The sequence below is a fragment of the Amphimedon queenslandica genome, unplaced genomic scaffold, assembly GCF_000090795.2.
Source record: "Amphimedon queenslandica unplaced genomic scaffold, v1.1 AMPQUscaffold_13441, whole genome shotgun sequence".
Taxonomy (NCBI): Eukaryota; Metazoa; Porifera; class Demospongiae; order Haplosclerida; family Niphatidae; genus Amphimedon; species Amphimedon queenslandica.
Window position 1 is genome coordinate 168,364 of NW_003546323.1, and position 15,800 is coordinate 184,163.

The window sequence follows — 15,800 nt, forward strand, 5'->3', positions numbered from 1 at the left end:
TAAGACTAAGTCCTTCATTACATTGGGTGCACAGTAGACCTGATCTATTCAGAGCACATTGTTTATTAGGATCATCCAATGAGTAGTTCACTGATGATTGAATGCAGTAATCGTATGGACATAGATAGTATACTACAGTGCTGTTGCAGTTTTTATAATTTCCAATCCAGCCATGTATGCCTTCCTTTGTCACAGTAGCATTCACACCATTGCATTCTGTAGAGGCATCTTTGATATAGCTCTCACATTCACAAACATGTGATACAGGAGACAGGTAAGTCCCAGTTAAACAAGGATTAATGTCAACATCAACAGTCAGTGGATGCTGAAAGAAATTTGTTTCAAAGTTACCAATAGTGACATTCACAGTGACTTTTGTGGTGCTGTTGTGCTGAACTTGAACCACTTGAGTCAAATCAGTGCACTTTGTTGACAAATGCATAGTGTAGTGAGAATAATTAACAGAGTGTTCTCCTTTATTAATAGAAACACTGATAATGCCAGTAGTTGCATTTTCATCCTGACCTATAACAACTACAGAAAACTTGGCGCTACCTCCTGGTACAGCTGACATGGACAAAGTTTTCTGACTACAATTCGTTATCACATTAGCATCAGGACCCTTTCTACAGAAACAGACTCCACGTGGATCAGACGATATTATAGAAAAAGTGTCTTCTTGATCAACAAAAGTGCTAATCTCACTAAAGCCAGCTTGTGTACATACACCAGTGTCTCCACCATAAAGCACTGAGCCAGCAATTTCAGCAGTATTGCCTTGAAAGTATAAATGTTTTTCAGCAAGATTTTTATCTTCAAGTCCATAAAAGCAAGGATTAATGATAACATCACTTTGACTGAAAAAATAGTCAACTGCAGTAAACAGTAGAACAACTTGTTCCACATTAACAGCTCCCCCTTTATTTGTAGCGTGATTGCCGGTAAAATTTACCAAAGAGCCAGGAGTGAAAAACAAGTAAGATGTAGAAATCATGAGAATTCCGCCACCAATGTCAGCAGAATTATTGATAAAATTATTGACTCCGTAAAACGTGGCATAGGTGTTAAAAATCCCAAGCCCACTTCCCCTGTTGTTGCTAAAGGTGCAGTTAATGATGGATAAGTTCCTCCCATTGGAGACACCGACAGTTGCTGCTATGCGATGATCATAATCCAAGAGTTCAGCAGAAAGTGTATTACTATCAAAAGTAACATTGTGTAGTGTTATATCAAAAGAACCTTCAATGGTTGGATTTCGATCTGTAGCTATTAATAAAGCGCTCCCAATAATCCCTGTATTGTGAGAAAAAGTTGAATGACCAAGATAAAATAGGCCAGAAAGAGAGGTAGACCATAATATTACTATCCCATTGCCTGTGAAGAAACAGTCTGTGATGTTTATAAATGGCATACGGCTAAAATCAAGGTCATTTTGTGCTTTGTTTTGAGATACCATGAATCCATATTGACTGGCTGTAGATCTAAGTGTAGTAATGCTTAGGTCATAATTATCAGTCACACTAAATAAAAGGATGTTTAGGAATCCATTATTAGCAATATAAATAGACTCAAAACGAATATCAAGAAGACTTTTAACCTGAATGAGCTGAATATGTAAACCGATGGCTTTATCATTGGTAATATTGGAACGAAGCATTTCAAACTTCATTGGATTGGTGTCAGAGTTGTTGCCTGCTTGAGCTGTAAAATAGAACACTGCAACAGAAGTTGACTCGTTGTATGTGCTATTTCGATTGTTAAAATAAAAAGAAGAGTAGGAGATTGAAATATTTAACGAATCAATAAGCGCCAATGCAGCACCAGGACCATCTTGTATTGAGACGCAGACTATTTTAGCATTTGAAACATTTAACATAACTAATGCGCTTTCATAAAAATCATCTTTTGATGCGAATCTTTTGCCACAATTTCTGACCATTAAATTTTGAAACTGCACGTTATTACAGGATTCAAATTTTATCGTAACATTTTCAGCTGTACAACGTATTACGACTGGAAAATCCAACGGGTTGGTTTCTCCTGTCATTCCATGAAATGTTACGTTGCTACTTAGAGAAATATCTATAGAGTTATTTAAATAATGATTACCAGGAAGAAGTCTGAATATTGCCCCTTCTTCTTCTTCTTCTGTAAATACAGCAAAGTACTCATTGAGAGTGTAACAGTCACTACCATCAAGAGGACATCCTGATTGGTCACCATTAGGATGGACATAGTATATCTTCTCCTGTCCTGATGCAGGAAAAAAACAAACAGCCGTAGCAAAGAGAAGGATGATGCCAATGAAGGACATTGTAAACTGTAAACTAAACCGTGCTTACTCTGGCAGTAAATGCAACAGAATAGCTCAGCTCATTGCTTTCTATACAAAGCACTGTTAACGCCCTTCTACTTTAGGCGAGGCTTAGGTGTGGCTTAAGTAGGTGGGGTGCCAATGGGTGAATTTTGTAAAAACCAAAAAACTAAAGTTAAATTTACAAATTACACTGGAGGGTCTGTAATGACCCTTACAAAAATTTTACATCAAGAGTAAAGCTGAAAAGAGCCCGGAGACTTGGTGTATATTTTTTGAACCAGGTGGTTTTATACTCTGGTATTTGTAAAAGGCTATCATGGGTTGCTGCCGGTTGCATAAAATGTGGTTGACACTTCTCACTATTATAACAATGCTATTTATAAATGGGAGCTGCTATTTACAAAATTTAGAAGCTGCTATTTACAAATTATAGCTGCTAAGGACAAAATGCACTGCAGTCTGCTGTTTAGTGTTTATTATGGGTGTAGCTCAGTAGGTGGAGCGTAGCGCCCACAAAATTTGTGCGCATGCGCTATAGTCCCTCCTCGTGTTCCTTTCTTCTTGAAAATGAGGTTAGAGAATTATATTTTTCTTTCTTGTTTAATAATTTACTATTTTTAGTTCCCTCAAGCTACAGAAGAGGTTGGCGGCAGCAGTTTTGAAGTGTGGGAAGCGTAAAATTTGGCTAGACCCTAACGAAGCAACTGAGATAAGCAATGCCAATTCCCGTGAGAACAATATTCAGAAATATATTTATTTATTTTTACTTTCAGGTCAGAGTGTTCGTAAGCTAGTGAAAGATGGTTTAATTATCAAAAAACCGCAAATCATTCACTCAAGGTCTCGTGTTAGACGAGCAATGGAAGCAAAAAGGAAAGGACGTCATTCAGGTGGGTGTGGTTTTGATGATCACTGACCACGCCCTTTATAGGTTACGGTAAAAGGAAGGGAACAGCTAATGCTCGTATGCCGGAGAAGGTAATCTGGATGAGGAGGATGAGGACATTAAGGAGATTATTACGGAAATATAGAGAAGCCAAGAAAATTGATTGTCATTTGTAAGCCATTTATTATGCGTGTTATTATTATTATTATTGTTATTATTGTGTGATTGGTTTTTAATGAGGAAATTAACTAAGTGTCCAAGTACAAAGTTTTATTTCATCCTCAATTTATTATTAATTATTATTTGATGGCATAATTGTGCAAATTTGACATTTTTGTGTTCACCTTTGATGTACATGTAGATGCATTTATTATTATTATTATTATTATTATTATTATTATTATTATTATTATTATTATTATTATTATTATTATTATTATTATTATTATTATTATTATTATTATTATTATTATTATTATTATTATTATTATTATTATTATTATTATTATTATTATTATTATTATTATTATTATTATTATTATTATTATTATTGATAGATATCATATGCTTTATAAAAGAGTCAAAGGCAATGTCTTCAAGAACAAACGTGTTCTAATGGAGTACATACACAAGAAGAAAGCTGAAAACCTAAGGGCCAAGCAATTAGCGTAAGAGAGAGAGAGGGAGGGGGAGGGAGGGAGACATTAAGGAGACATTAAAGCTGTTACTATAAAAGATGATTTATTGGTGATCAGCAGTTCTATAAGGGAATCACTAATATTAAAATTTGTCAAATATTACTTTGGTATATCTTTTTCTGTTTTCTTAGTGACCAGGCGGAGGCCCAAAGACTTAAGAGTAAGCAGGCAAGACAAAGGAAAGCAGAAAGGAAAGCTCAAAAGAAGGCGGAGCTACTGGCTCTCCTGGCTAAGGAGGACGAGCAAAAGAAATAGAGAACAAATGTGTGCTTTAATTGGAATAAATCTCTGTTCTGTTTTCAGCAAATGTTTTACAATAAATGAAATTGAGTCACGTCAAAAAAGAAGGAAATGAGAAAATTGTGTGGGTGGGGCTTGTAAAGCTGCAAAAAATTTGGGTGGGGCTTGTAAACTCAATTTACACTTAAGGTGTTATTGTAGTTGCAAATTTTTAAATAAAATAGCAATTTTTATGCTGTCGTAATGTAATCTCACACTCAAGAATATTTCAATTATAAACATTAGGACATCTCCAGTACAAGAACTAATGTAGCATTAATTAAAAGTGATACTGTGACATATAGCACTGTTTACATATCAACCTTCTTGTTAGGAGTCATCAACATTATTATGAACATGTGTACAATACATATGAGTATGTACGTGATGTAAATACATACAAATATGCACACATTATGTACACATATATGTACTTATATATATGTATTGTGTGTGTGTGCGGTTTGTCATCACTCCCTAATTATACAGATTGGAATGTACGCACGAGTAAACATATTAAAAAAACAAAAGACACAATGAGAGAGAGAGAGGTAGGACGTATTAAAAATCAAATAAAATCAAACACAATGATATTATCACATGTATAGCAGAGATTGTAGTATAGTGTAGGACCATCAACTTAAAATAATAATAATAATAATAATAATAATAATAATAATAATAATAATAATAATAATAATAATATTAATCTGAAGAATGCCATGATTCGTTCATTCAGATCAGAGTGGTGTCATAAATATGTTATTTGCTGTGTCATTCACATAGACATCACCGCTCTTCTTTGATGCTCTTCTGCTGCTACCTCTTCTTATCTTCCTGAAACTGTTCCTTATGCTGTTTCGCATGCTTGCAAAACTGGAGGCACGACTAATGGAGTCACCATCACCAGTCTGAACAAAGGGGGGAGAGAGAGGGAGGGGAGAGGGGGGAGATGTTAAAGACAAATAAACAAATTAGTCATCAAACAATTAGAAAGAGAGAGAGAAAGGAGTTGTGGAAATTAAGAGAGAAATGAAAAATTGATCAAACGAAGAGAGAGAAAGAGGACAATTCAAGCAAAATAGAGAGAGTAGGAGGGTAAGAGAGATGATTACTCCATTGTACCTGGTGATGTTGTGCTGCCCCATTCTGCTGGACCCAATACTGTGCAGTGACACCAATACCAAAGGCACCTCCAGCTGCATACGTCCTGTACTCCCTAAGACAGTCATTGATAGTATCAATATTATGGACAGCGACATGCTATGACTCACCTTTTAGGTCCTTTACAACAGCAGCAGTAACAACAACAGCAAAAAAAAATCAATAATACAATTAGTAGTATGACTCCGCCCCCTGCAGCACCAGCTATTATAGTGATAGGTAAAGTAGGTCCTTCCTGTATATACATGTAGTGAATGAGATTGAGATATAGTTACAATTTAAATTAGAATTAGATTAATTTATACTCATACTCCACTCCTACCCCACACATTGTTTTTCATCTCCCTTTCCCCCTCCATAGTTTAGATGGCCTTGAGCCAAATTTTTTCAAAATTGAAAAGAAGAGAATTATCCATTTTTATATTTTTCCAATACATATACATGTATACATGTTTTCTTGTTGTGTAGCAAGTTTAAGCTGATTCTGATCAAAACTGGATTTTTAAATAATTTTTAAAGTTGCTCGAAAATCAGGCCAAAGTCCCTGTACTATAGTACAGGGTCATTGGCCAAATTTTGCCAAAAAATGGAAAGGAGAGAATTCTTCATTTTTATAATTTTTCTGATACATATACATGTACTTATGTTGCTTGGAAAGTTTGAGCCAATTCCGATCAAATTTAGATTTTTTATGAATTTTTAAAGTTGCTTAAAATCTGGCCAAAGAGTCCCTGTGCTACAATATATTCCCTCCCTCCCTTTCTCTCTCTCTCTCTCTCTCTCTCTTACAGTTGTAGTTGGAGTTGGCGAAGATGGAGTTGTTATTGATGTCGACGTTGAAGATGGCGTCATGGACAAAGGTGTTGTGGTAGAACTGACAATAGAGGAGGAGGAGGAGGATGGAGGAACAGGAGTACTTGATGCAACGACTGATGGAGTCATCGACGTAGATTGAGAGGAAGGAGAAGGAGACAAAGACGAGAAAGAAGTAAAGCTTGGCATTGGAGTAAAAGAAGACTGCATAGAAGAAGAACTGGAGCTTGACGAGAACAGAGATGACGATAACTCCGGAGATACTGACATAGACATGCTGCTGCTACTCAAACTGCTCATGGTAGAAGAGACAATGGAGAAACTATCCACTGTAGTCATTAGCATTTCCTCGTCAGAGAAAGAAGAAGGAGGTATGGCAATGCCTGACATGAATAGAGAGCTGCTGGGGCTAATATCATCAGAGCTGGTCTCATTCTGTGAGGCAGCGAGTGAGAGGAGAGCTAGGAATAAAACTGCTGTATATGTACCAGGGAACATTATCTAGTGATGAATGGAAACACTAGTTAAACAAGAGCTAGGTATCCCATAGAATTATAAAAACTGATATTACTCACACATAATGCACGTACATGTACATGCACATACACATATATGTAAAGGTAAATGTGCTTGAATGTGCAAAATTTTAATCCAGCAATCATAAGGACAAGTAAATATTGGAGCTGTTAATAATTTACATGAGCTTTGCCTAGAAGTTTAAATTTCCCTTGATCAATTTGAGGACAAAGAACAACACACAAACAACAAACTCCATTTTAATAGCACAATATATAGACACGTGTGCCCACACAATGCTACATAATCCTACAAATATGGTGACACATAAAGACAAGCATATTAACTTCCTTAGCACACATACCACCGGGCAACCATATTATGTGAGAAACATACAGGGATAGAACCATATTCATAGTCTGAGAGAGGAACATGATAATAATAATAATAATAATAATAATAATAATAATAACACGTTCACTGCACTTTAAATTACATTACAAGTCCAGTAGTTAAGATTCTGTTTATGTACTATCATCACCAAATCTGTTCTACCCTCCATCCTTTTGGGTCCTGCTACCTCTAATACTGAACTTTGTCCCTCTCTCCCCTGCCCTGCTTTTCCTGTCACCCAATACAAAAGCAGCTTTCACATAGCAAGCATAACTAACCACACATCAGATGTTACACATAAGAATCATAACGTGTGATTCTAGACACACACACACTGACATCTTGTACACACACTCCCACTCATTTTCTCTCTCTCTCTCTCTCTCTCCCTCCCAAAGCAAAAAATGAGTAAAATTTAAATACACACAAAGAGAGATTGGCTACATACCAGCCACTAGTAGACACACAAGTTTATTGTACAAGAAATGCACTAATCCTAGGCCTACAAGCTCCCGGGCTATGTTTTCATTACACAGCTAGCTAACCTCTTTCCGATTTATTGTAAGCAGCAGACCGCTAAGTGGGTTAGAATATTCCACTGAGAGAAAGAGAGAATAAAGAGACGATAAAATGAGTAGGAGCTCGCCTCCCTCTTGCCTTGTAGGCTTGTAACACTAAACCTTCACCACAAACAGAGTAAAGTTACTATGATATTACCACCGCAGGGTTACTTCATGAATAAGCTAATCAAATAAAAATTATAAATATGCCGTTTAATTAATTACAATAGAATTACCGGAGGGAAACAGAGCATTAATACATTATACGGAGTTCCTTCATCAGTATACGGAAGTACTGAGTACTCATGTGGTTATACGGATATAATGTACTCCTTGGCTCGTAGTGTATGCTTTTATGTTCCTCGAAAATGTCGTGGAGTACTTTTGATATTATGCTTTCTTATTGTAGGAATATCTTTATTACTGGGCCTCCATATAACAGCCGTCCTGCTGGGAGCAGCTAACCAGGAGATGAAAATAACTGAGAAAGCACTTAAAGAAGACATACCTGTTCTAAAAATAACTACCGAGACTACAACATCAACCACTGAGACATCAACTTCATCATCATCCATGTCATCTACTGCAGCAGGACAGCAAGAAGGGATCGCTTGTCTTCCATCGTTCCCAAAAATCCTTTTATTCATACGAATACCAAAATGTGCAAGTACTTCGTTCCTAAGCATAGCAGAAGAAATATCTTCTCATCAAATAGTGGGAGATGGAAAAGGATTCAACTTACACTTTAATCCAAGCGGGGCCTACGATTGGAACAAAGAGACAATAAAGAGTGTTTTATCAACGCTTAGAGAGCAATCCTTCATTGGAGATAGATCAATGTATATAAGACACTTTTACTATGTCAACTTTGATGACTTCTCTGTTCACGAGGGACAGCCTCTTTCTTCCTTCTCCTACATCACAATAGTTAGAGAGCCAGTATCCAGAATAGTCTCTTCGTATCTTTATTACCATTTCAGTTCCAAGCCTCACATACAGAGGATCCTCAACCCAAAGCATAAGAACGAATCCCTGGAGACCTGCATACAGTACTCACACGAGGGCTGCACACCTAACTTGATGACGAGGTACTTCTGTGGACAAGAAAGCTCCTGTGCAAGTGGATCTATGGCAGCTTTAGAGAAAGCAAAGAGGAACATCGAGAGACATTTTAAAGTTGTTGGTTTGCTCGAGAATCTCAAGGAGACATATTTATTGTATAAAACCCTCTTGCCGGGTTACTTTAAAGACTTAGATGAAGACAAGGGGTTGAGATTACGCAAGAATAAAAATGAAAAAAGTATGGAACTGTCTGTTTCTTTGCAAGAGAGAATAAAAGAAGCAAATGGAGCAGACGTGTTGCTCTATGAGTATATTAAAGAGAGATTTTTTGAACAACTCAGAAATTGTGGTATTAAAACTGATTTTAAAAAGGTAGAAAAATAATATCATTTAAAAGAAAAAAAATTGATAATACGTGGATAATTGATTAGCAGTTTAATAACAAAAATAAAACCTAGTCTCTAGATTTGACTGTTTACTCTTTGCTTTTACTGTACTATGATAATTATTATTAATAATTGTTGAAAGAATATCTGAGGAGGGGAAGGAAAGGTAGCTACGTTATTGGTCATCTTCATCTTCTCTCTCTTCGCTAGTCCAGAGCTGGAGAATAAAAAAAGAGAAAATGAGAAACATCAAAGTAGGGCACCATGATGTTTCATAAACAGATCATAAAGCGTGAAATTATAATAATGGTGAAGTATCAATAAATAATGTTTCATTTTAAAAAGAAAGATGGAGAAAGGGGACATACATGTACTCTTACATGTAAACTACGAGACAGAGAGAGGGAGGGGGGAAAGAAGTGGAGAGAAAAAGAGACGTAATCTTACGCTCAGATTGTCCCGAAGAAGTTGCAGAATAAGTGAACTATCTCTGTAATCGGAGGAGTCACTGCCTTCCATGTCACTTATAGCATTTTCAAATGCCTACACACATAAATGTATACATATATGTGTACGTTAATTATAAACTTTAATGTGATTCTGAAGGGCCAGAGCATTAAAAATACATTGAAAAAATTTAATAAGTGCTGACGCATTTTAAAATTGAAACTTAATTTCGAACCTCTTTGGCGAGCTCACAAGCTTTGTTCACTTCTTTAGCAATCTCGTAATAAAAGACGGAAAAATTGAGAGCAAGTCCGAGGCGTATTGGATGGCTTGGATTAGTCAAATCCTTGGCAAGTTCGTATGCTTTCTCGTAAGCCTTCTTTGAATTTTCTAATAATAAAAAAATTAAGAGAATGTGACATAAGACTGTAATAAATTATAGTAGTAACAGAATCTACATAGGTTCATGCACATTATCTATTATTATTATTATTATTATTATTATCATCATCATTATTATTATCAATGATATTGTTATTAGTATCATTATCATTGTTATTATTATTGAGCTACCTATAGCATCTTCAGTTGGAATCTCTGCCATATATCTATAGTAATCTCCTTTCATTTTTAAGAAGAAGACTTGATTCTCATTCTTAGTGTCATCTGAAAATTTACTGTCAATAATACCCTGAGAGAGAGAGAGAGGGGGGGGGAAGAGATACTCATCAAAAAAAATTAAATTTAGCTAAAATTAATACTAATTTTTGAGCTACACACATGTACTGCATACATTCACTTTCCATTACAGTATAAATCGGTTTCAAAATGGCCGCCCCTCACTTACAATAATTTCATTGCACCCCCCCTTCAACTCCTCTTGTATTCTCTTTGTGTACTCTTGTACAAACTTCTTTTCGTTACTGTCAGGGTCTTTCGAGTCCTCAATACTAGCCAAGATCCTCAAAGCCGTCCTCCGTGAGCCGACCAAATTCTTATAAGCGACGGAGAGAAGGTTTCGACATTCTGCACCTCTAGCTTCAGATTCTTCGTCCTTCTTTATGAAAATGTCTGGATTCAATTCCGTCATCTTTTTCGTTGCCTTCAAAAAAAGAGGAGAAAAGAAAAGCCACCTTTAATTTATATAAACCAAAAGAATATTATAATACTAGACTACACCACACATTAAATAACTCGACTGTATATACATAATAATAATGGCTACTTCTTTCATGTCTTCAAATCTCTCCGCTTGTTCTGCTAGCTTAGCATATTCAAGACACATATCAAAGTCAAATCCATCCATTTCTACGAATTCTTCAAGTGATAAGCCCTTCTCTTCTCTCTCCAGCAGTTGTTCCTCCTACACAACAGGAAAAATGCTCAGCTACTTTCATGACCACACCCACTTAATTAATTATTCACATAATGACGTTGATATTGCCATAGAAACGGTAACTATAGAGACACAAAACCTTATATTACTAAAGCCACTATACTACTGAGAAATGAGATCACATAAAAAGAAAGAAAGAGAGAGAGAGATGTATGTCTTTAATAAACTCTTATGGTTGGGGGAACACTTGGACAATCATTTTCATTCAAAGTCTCATCAATTACTGGCCGATAGTCCAGCTTTACCTAACAGAGATAAAGATGATCTAAAATGAAAGATTACTTAAAATGGAGGTACTTCAGAGTCAGAAGGCATTGAAGAAAGGGTGTGCTTGCGCCAGTGATCCTTGACATCAAGTTTGTCCTGCCCCTCCAGTGGTAACTTGTAATCATATTCATCCACACGATCCTTAGAGAGAGAGGGAGGAGCAGGAGAGAGAGAGAGGGAAAAGGGCAAAGTTATTATACTGCTCAGGGTTACTAATACTCAGAATCATGAATCATCAATTAGCACCACATCAACACAATATGGCCGGACGCTTACTTTGAAGTCTTCTCTAGCGTGAGCTCCCCTGGTCTCTTTCCTTGCTTCAGCAGATGCTACAGTTTGGAGTCCATTAAGCATCAGGTTCTGTAGCTCCAGCGTCTCTACAAGATCAGTGTTCCAAACCAGTCCTTTATCATGAACCTAAAAGTTTATTGTACATATCAACACTTTTATGAACTTTGAGAGACCAGTCTAACTAAAAATAGGAGACTTAAGGAGGCCTAGGGCTAAATACAAGAAACTAAAAGCTGAAAATGAGATATTTCAGGAGAACTAAACAGACCAAAAGTCTCCTCTTATATAAATGGTAGTCTTTCTCTTACCTTCACATTCCTCATGTCGCCAGCAAGAGAGGTGAGCTTCTCAATACCTTCCTCCAGTACTGGGCCAGTCCGAAATACAGCTGCATTATTCTGCATTACCTAATGAGTAATTTTAACAATTAAAAAATGTTTTAAAATTAAATTAAAAAAAACAATTACCTTTTGCATGTTGAGTCTAAGCTCTGAAGTAGGAATGGTAGCGGTCTCATTGTGAAGGAGAGTATCAATATTATCAATGGAGGACTCACCAGTGCTCTATACAACGAAGGACACATACATGAAGCCATTCAAATGACCATACCTCGCTAATATTAGGGACAGTCTGACCAGGTGTACATTCTTCAGCGATAGTAAGAGCAGCTGCTCGCCCAAACACTACAATATCCAGGAGTGAATTAGCCCCCAATCTATTGGCTCCATGAACTGAAGCACAGGCCGCCTCTCCAGCTGAATAGAGACCAGGTATGATGTAATCCCCGCCCTTGGACTCATCATACTGTATAACCTATTGGGTGGAGTCAAGGTCAGTTCCTGCCACACCCACTAATAGTGTTTATTAATTACCTGTCCCTTGTAATTAGTGGGGACTCCACCCATATTGTAATGAACAGTGGGAAGGACGGGAATTGGTTCCCTCGTGATGTCAACTCCAGCAAATATTTGAGCAGTTTCTGAGATACCGGGGAGACGAGAGGCTAAAACCTTTCAGAAAATAATAATAATAATAATAATAATAATAATAATAATAATAATAATAATAATAATAGCTGGTAGAATTACTTCTGGTGGAAGATGTGACAGTTGCAAATATACGTGATCTTTATCAGGGCCACACCCTCTAATGCAGTTAAAAGGTAATTAATAATTTAATCAATTAATTAATTCATTAATTAATGTACCTTCCTTCCCTAATTTCAATAGTTATAGAACGAGACACGACGTCTCTAGACGCAAGGTCTTTTGCTGACGGGGCATATCTCTCCATAAACCTCTCACCCTCACTGTTCAATAGGTACCCGCCCTCCCCTCTGCTACCCTCCGTAATGAGACAACCAGCACCATAAATACCTAATATAGAATCAATAAGGACATCAATATGTATCAGGAAATGTAATAAAAATTTGGGGTGATTTCGAAGCCATTTTTTGGAAAAACCATGGGCTATAGCCTTGGGTAAATTTCAAAAATTGGCCCGTTTTTTAAAATGGTCATAACTCGAAAATTCCTTGTCGGAATCACCTCAAACTTTCTACATAGCATAAGGACATCAATATGTATCAGGAAATGTAATAAAAATTTGGGGTGATTTCGGAGCCATTTTTTGGAAAAACCATGGGCTATAGCCTTGGGTAAATTTCAAAAATTGGCCCGTTTTTTAAAATGGTCATAACTCGAAAATTCCTTGTCGGAATCACCTCAAACTTTCTACATAGCATAAGGACATCAATATGTATCAGAAAATGTAATAAAAATTTGGGGTGATTTCGGAGCCATTTTTTGGAAAAAACCATGGGCTATAGCCTTGGGTAAATTTCAAAAATTGGCCCGTTTTTAAAAATGGTCATAATTCGAAAATTCCTTGTCGGAATCACCTCAAACTTTCTACATAGCATAAGGACATCAATATGTATCAGAAAATGTAATAAAAATTTGGGGTGAATTTGGAGCCATTTTTTGGAAAAAACCATGGGCTATAGCCTTGGGTATTTTTCAAAAATAGGCCAGTTTTTTAAAAAGGTCATAACTCAAAATTCTTTGTTGGAATCGACTTAAACTTTCTACATAGCATAAGGACATCAATATGTATCAGAAAATGTAATAAAAATTTCACTGCTTTGTGTGTGTGTGTATTGAACCTGTTGGATGAAACTGTACAAACTCCATGTCTTCATTGGCCAGACCAGCTCTAGTGATCATTGCAGTTCCATCTCCAGTACAAGTATGAGCTGAAGTACAGGAGAAATACACTCTACCATAACCACTGGAAAAAAGAAAAGAAAATACAGCAAATAATAATAATTTTATAATAATAATAATAATAATAATAATAATAATAATAATAATAATAATAATAATAATAATAATAATAATAATAAGTGTATACCCAGTGGCCAGAACAGTGTTAAGTGCTTTGAAACGATGGATAGATCCGTCCTCCATATTCATAGCTACCACTCCCCTGCACTCTCCTTCCTCCATTATCAGATCAAGAGCAAAATACTCAATGAAGTACTCAGTATTGAAACGCAGCGACTAGTAGAAAATGTATCATTTAATAATAGAACACAGTATCAATAGTTTACACAGTACATGTACTAGTGTTGAAACGAATAGTATTTTTCACTATTGGAATAATTGGCATGCTAAACGAACAAATATTCAAATATCTCACTATTCGTTTCAGCCCTAGTACATGTACATGTACAGACTAGCCTCTATATAATGGACACTTTGGTACAAGAAAGTGTCTCTGTTATACAGTGTCTTTTATGTGGAGGTTATTCTATACAGTAAGGAATGTAATTGGTACACTAGGTGCTGTCCGTTAAATGGAGGTGTACGCTACAGAGAGTGTCCATTAAGAGAGGCTATACTGTACATGTACATGTACACATTACTTGTCCGTATAAAGTGTGGAGGAGTGAGTGGCCAGTTCTATCAGCCACACAGCAGCAGCGGTGAGCCTGCCCTCCTTTACCATAGTTCAGGCTACCTCCTCCAAAGGCTCTTTGATAAATACGACCATCTTCAAGTCTACTAAAGGGCATACCGTAATTCTCCAACTACAAGAAATGAATAATAATAATAATAATAATAACAATATTATTATTATTATTATATTAATTACTTCAATGACTGTCCTTGGTGCCTCTTCTGTCATGTAGTGAATGGCGTCTTGATCCCCCAACCAGTCGGATCCTTTCACTGTATCGTACATATGCCACTTCCAATTGTCTTCTTCCATGTGACCTAAGGCGGCATTGATGCCACCCTGAGGAGAGAGAGGGAGGGAGAGAAGTGACATTCATTAACGGGTTGATTTTGGAAGTAAAATTTAGCAATTTCGCTATAATGAAACCCTAAATTAAAATTATGCTGAACACACTAAATGTGACACGATTGCAATAAATCACAAAATTAATATCATTAAAAAAGGAAGCTTTCTCTCCCCATCTCCCTCACTTGAGCAGCAACAGTGTGCGAGCGAGTAGGGAACAGTTTAGTGATGCAGGCCGTCTTGAAACCTTGTGAGGAGAGACCAAAGGCCGCTCTAAGCCCCGCCCCTCCTGCCCCAACCACAATAGCATCATAAGTATGATCAATGATTTGGTATTGGCCTTTACGAGATACCTGTAAATAAAATATTATCATTTATTATGAAAGAGATTGCTATTATTATACATTTAAAGATAATAATGAAACAGAAATTGTATCTATTTATGATTAGAAATACAAACATTTGTACTACATTGTGTATTAATTCATGTAAATACACATGGAAGCTAATAAAGTCCTTACTTTAGCTGTATTGTTCTGTTTAGCGGCTGAAGAATGAAAAGGATTCCTTTTCAGTGTCCTTGGTATCTGTCAAGAGTGGAAATAAAGTCTCAGTTCCTTTCCGACTTACTTTTAGGCTCCGAGTGAGGAGAGCTCTAACAGCCGCCATTTTAAACCACGCCCACAAGTAACAATATGTAATAATCATTAACGTATTACGTAATCTTAATTATAAACAAGTTATTAAAAGTTATTAAAACAAGTTATGAAATTCTCTAAACTACAAAAAAAACAAAAATACACTTGCAGTTTCTGCACACACAGACTCAAAAAATGAATTAGTTTATTTTCTCATGCTCATTTTCTTTCTCAGTTCTTCTTGAAAGTCCATGCCTCCTAATGGGCGGAGCTGGTCTTTCTTTACTCCACCTCGAGCTCCAGAAGATGACGACGACACAGTGGGTGTGGTTTTCTTTGGAGGCCGATAATTAAGAGGAGGGGGTGGTGGAGGAGGAG

General features: G+C 36.4%; 5 protein-coding genes across 5 annotated transcripts; 2 read left to right on the top strand and 3 right to left on the bottom strand.

Annotated features, from left to right (window-relative positions):
• Positions 1–2,831: 2,831 nt before the first annotated feature.
• On the top strand, positions 2,832–4,227 carry LOC100634685 (60S ribosomal protein L19-like). Its single transcript, XM_003385961.3, has 6 exons — positions 2,832–2,889; positions 2,939–3,045; positions 3,091–3,207; positions 3,249–3,375; positions 3,761–3,871; positions 4,033–4,227. Exons 1-6 carry the CDS (start codon positions 2,885–2,887, stop codon positions 4,154–4,156), a joined length of 591 nt encoding a protein of 196 aa, XP_003386009.1. The 5' UTR covers positions 2,832–2,884; the 3' UTR covers positions 4,157–4,227.
• Positions 4,228–4,670: 443 nt separating this feature from the next.
• On the bottom strand, positions 4,671–7,809 carry LOC100632158 (putative protein TPRXL). Its single transcript, XM_003385941.3, has 5 exons — positions 7,612–7,809; positions 6,134–6,658; positions 5,455–5,579; positions 5,306–5,399; positions 4,671–5,091 (listed from the first exon to the last, which is right to left on the bottom strand). The coding sequence occupies exons 2-5, from the start codon at positions 6,653–6,655 to the stop codon at positions 4,921–4,923; spliced, it is 912 nt and encodes a 303-aa protein (XP_003385989.1). The 5' UTR covers positions 6,656–6,658; positions 7,612–7,809; the 3' UTR covers positions 4,671–4,920.
• A 124-nt stretch (positions 7,810–7,933) lies between these two features.
• LOC105312464 (uronyl 2-sulfotransferase-like) lies at positions 7,934–9,184 on the top strand. The gene has a single exon (XM_011405137.2). The coding sequence runs from the start codon at positions 7,951–7,953 to the stop codon at positions 9,070–9,072; it is 1,122 nt and encodes a 373-aa protein (XP_011403439.1). The 5' UTR covers positions 7,934–7,950; the 3' UTR covers positions 9,073–9,184.
• Positions 9,033–11,021, bottom strand: LOC100632285 (14-3-3 protein gamma-2-like). Its single transcript, XM_011405121.2, has 7 exons — positions 10,931–11,021; positions 10,747–10,884; positions 10,369–10,623; positions 10,095–10,212; positions 9,757–9,911; positions 9,522–9,617; positions 9,033–9,291 (listed from the first exon to the last, which is right to left on the bottom strand). Exons 2-7 carry the CDS (start codon positions 10,825–10,827, stop codon positions 9,250–9,252), a joined length of 747 nt encoding a protein of 248 aa, XP_011403423.1. The 5' UTR covers positions 10,828–10,884; positions 10,931–11,021; the 3' UTR covers positions 9,033–9,249.
• LOC100632409 (succinate dehydrogenase [ubiquinone] flavoprotein subunit, mitochondrial-like) lies at positions 10,960–15,497 on the bottom strand. Its single transcript, XM_011405122.2, has 16 exons — positions 15,415–15,497; positions 15,306–15,371; positions 14,970–15,137; positions 14,635–14,778; positions 14,405–14,569; positions 13,891–14,039; positions 13,643–13,767; positions 12,686–12,854; positions 12,567–12,624; positions 12,351–12,488; positions 12,088–12,291; positions 11,946–12,041; positions 11,787–11,885; positions 11,461–11,604; positions 11,215–11,325; positions 10,960–11,162 (listed from the first exon to the last, which is right to left on the bottom strand). The coding sequence occupies exons 1-16, from the start codon at positions 15,490–15,492 to the stop codon at positions 11,076–11,078; spliced, it is 2,001 nt and encodes a 666-aa protein (XP_011403424.2). The 5' UTR covers positions 15,493–15,497; the 3' UTR covers positions 10,960–11,075.
• Between the last annotated feature and the right edge of the window lie 303 nt (positions 15,498–15,800).

Excerpts from the sequence above, each read along its gene's own strand:
- LOC100634685 (XM_003385961.3), top strand. Across the intron at positions 3,046-3,090 it reads GATAAGCAATGCCAATTCCC|GTCAGAGTGTTCGTAAGCTA; the intron begins GTGAGAACAATA and ends TTTTACTTTCAG. Across the intron at positions 3,376-3,760 it reads AAGAAAATTGATTGTCATTT|ATATCATATGCTTTATAAAA; the intron begins GTAAGCCATTTA and ends TATTATTGATAG.
- LOC100632158 (XM_003385941.3), bottom strand. The coding sequence starts at position 6,655 with ATGTTCCCTGGTACATATACAGCAGTTTTATTCCTAGCTCTCCTCTCA. Across the intron at positions 5,400-5,454 it reads TGTTGTAAAGGACCTAAAAG|GGAGTACAGGACGTATGCAG; the intron begins GTGAGTCATAGC and ends TGACTGTCTTAG. Across the intron at positions 5,092-5,305 it reads GGGCAGCACAACATCACCAG|ACTGGTGATGGTGACTCCAT; the intron begins GTACAATGGAGT and ends CCCTTTGTTCAG.
- LOC105312464 (XM_011405137.2), top strand. The coding sequence starts at position 7,951 with ATGTACTCCTTGGCTCGTAGTGTATGCTTTTATGTTCCTCGAAAATGT.
- LOC100632285 (XM_011405121.2), bottom strand. The coding sequence starts at position 10,827 with ATGGATGGATTTGACTTTGATATGTGTCTTGAATATGCTAAGCTAGCA. Across the intron at positions 10,213-10,368 it reads GGGGGTGCAATGAAATTATT|GGTATTATTGACAGTAAATT; the intron begins GTAAGTGAGGGG and ends TCTCTCTCTCAG. Across the intron at positions 9,912-10,094 it reads TCCAACTGAAGATGCTATAG|AAAATTCAAAGAAGGCTTAC; the intron begins GTAGCTCAATAA and ends TTTTATTATTAG.
- LOC100632409 (XM_011405122.2), bottom strand. The coding sequence starts at position 15,492 with ATGATTATTACATATTGTTACTTGTGGGCGTGGTTTAAAATGGCGGCT. Across the intron at positions 14,779-14,969 it reads CGCACACTGTTGCTGCTCAA|GGTGGCATCAATGCCGCCTT; the intron begins GTGAGGGAGATG and ends CTCTCTCCTCAG. Across the intron at positions 12,292-12,350 it reads CCACTAATTACAAGGGACAG|GTTATACAGTATGATGAGTC; the intron begins GTAATTAATAAA and ends TCCACCCAATAG.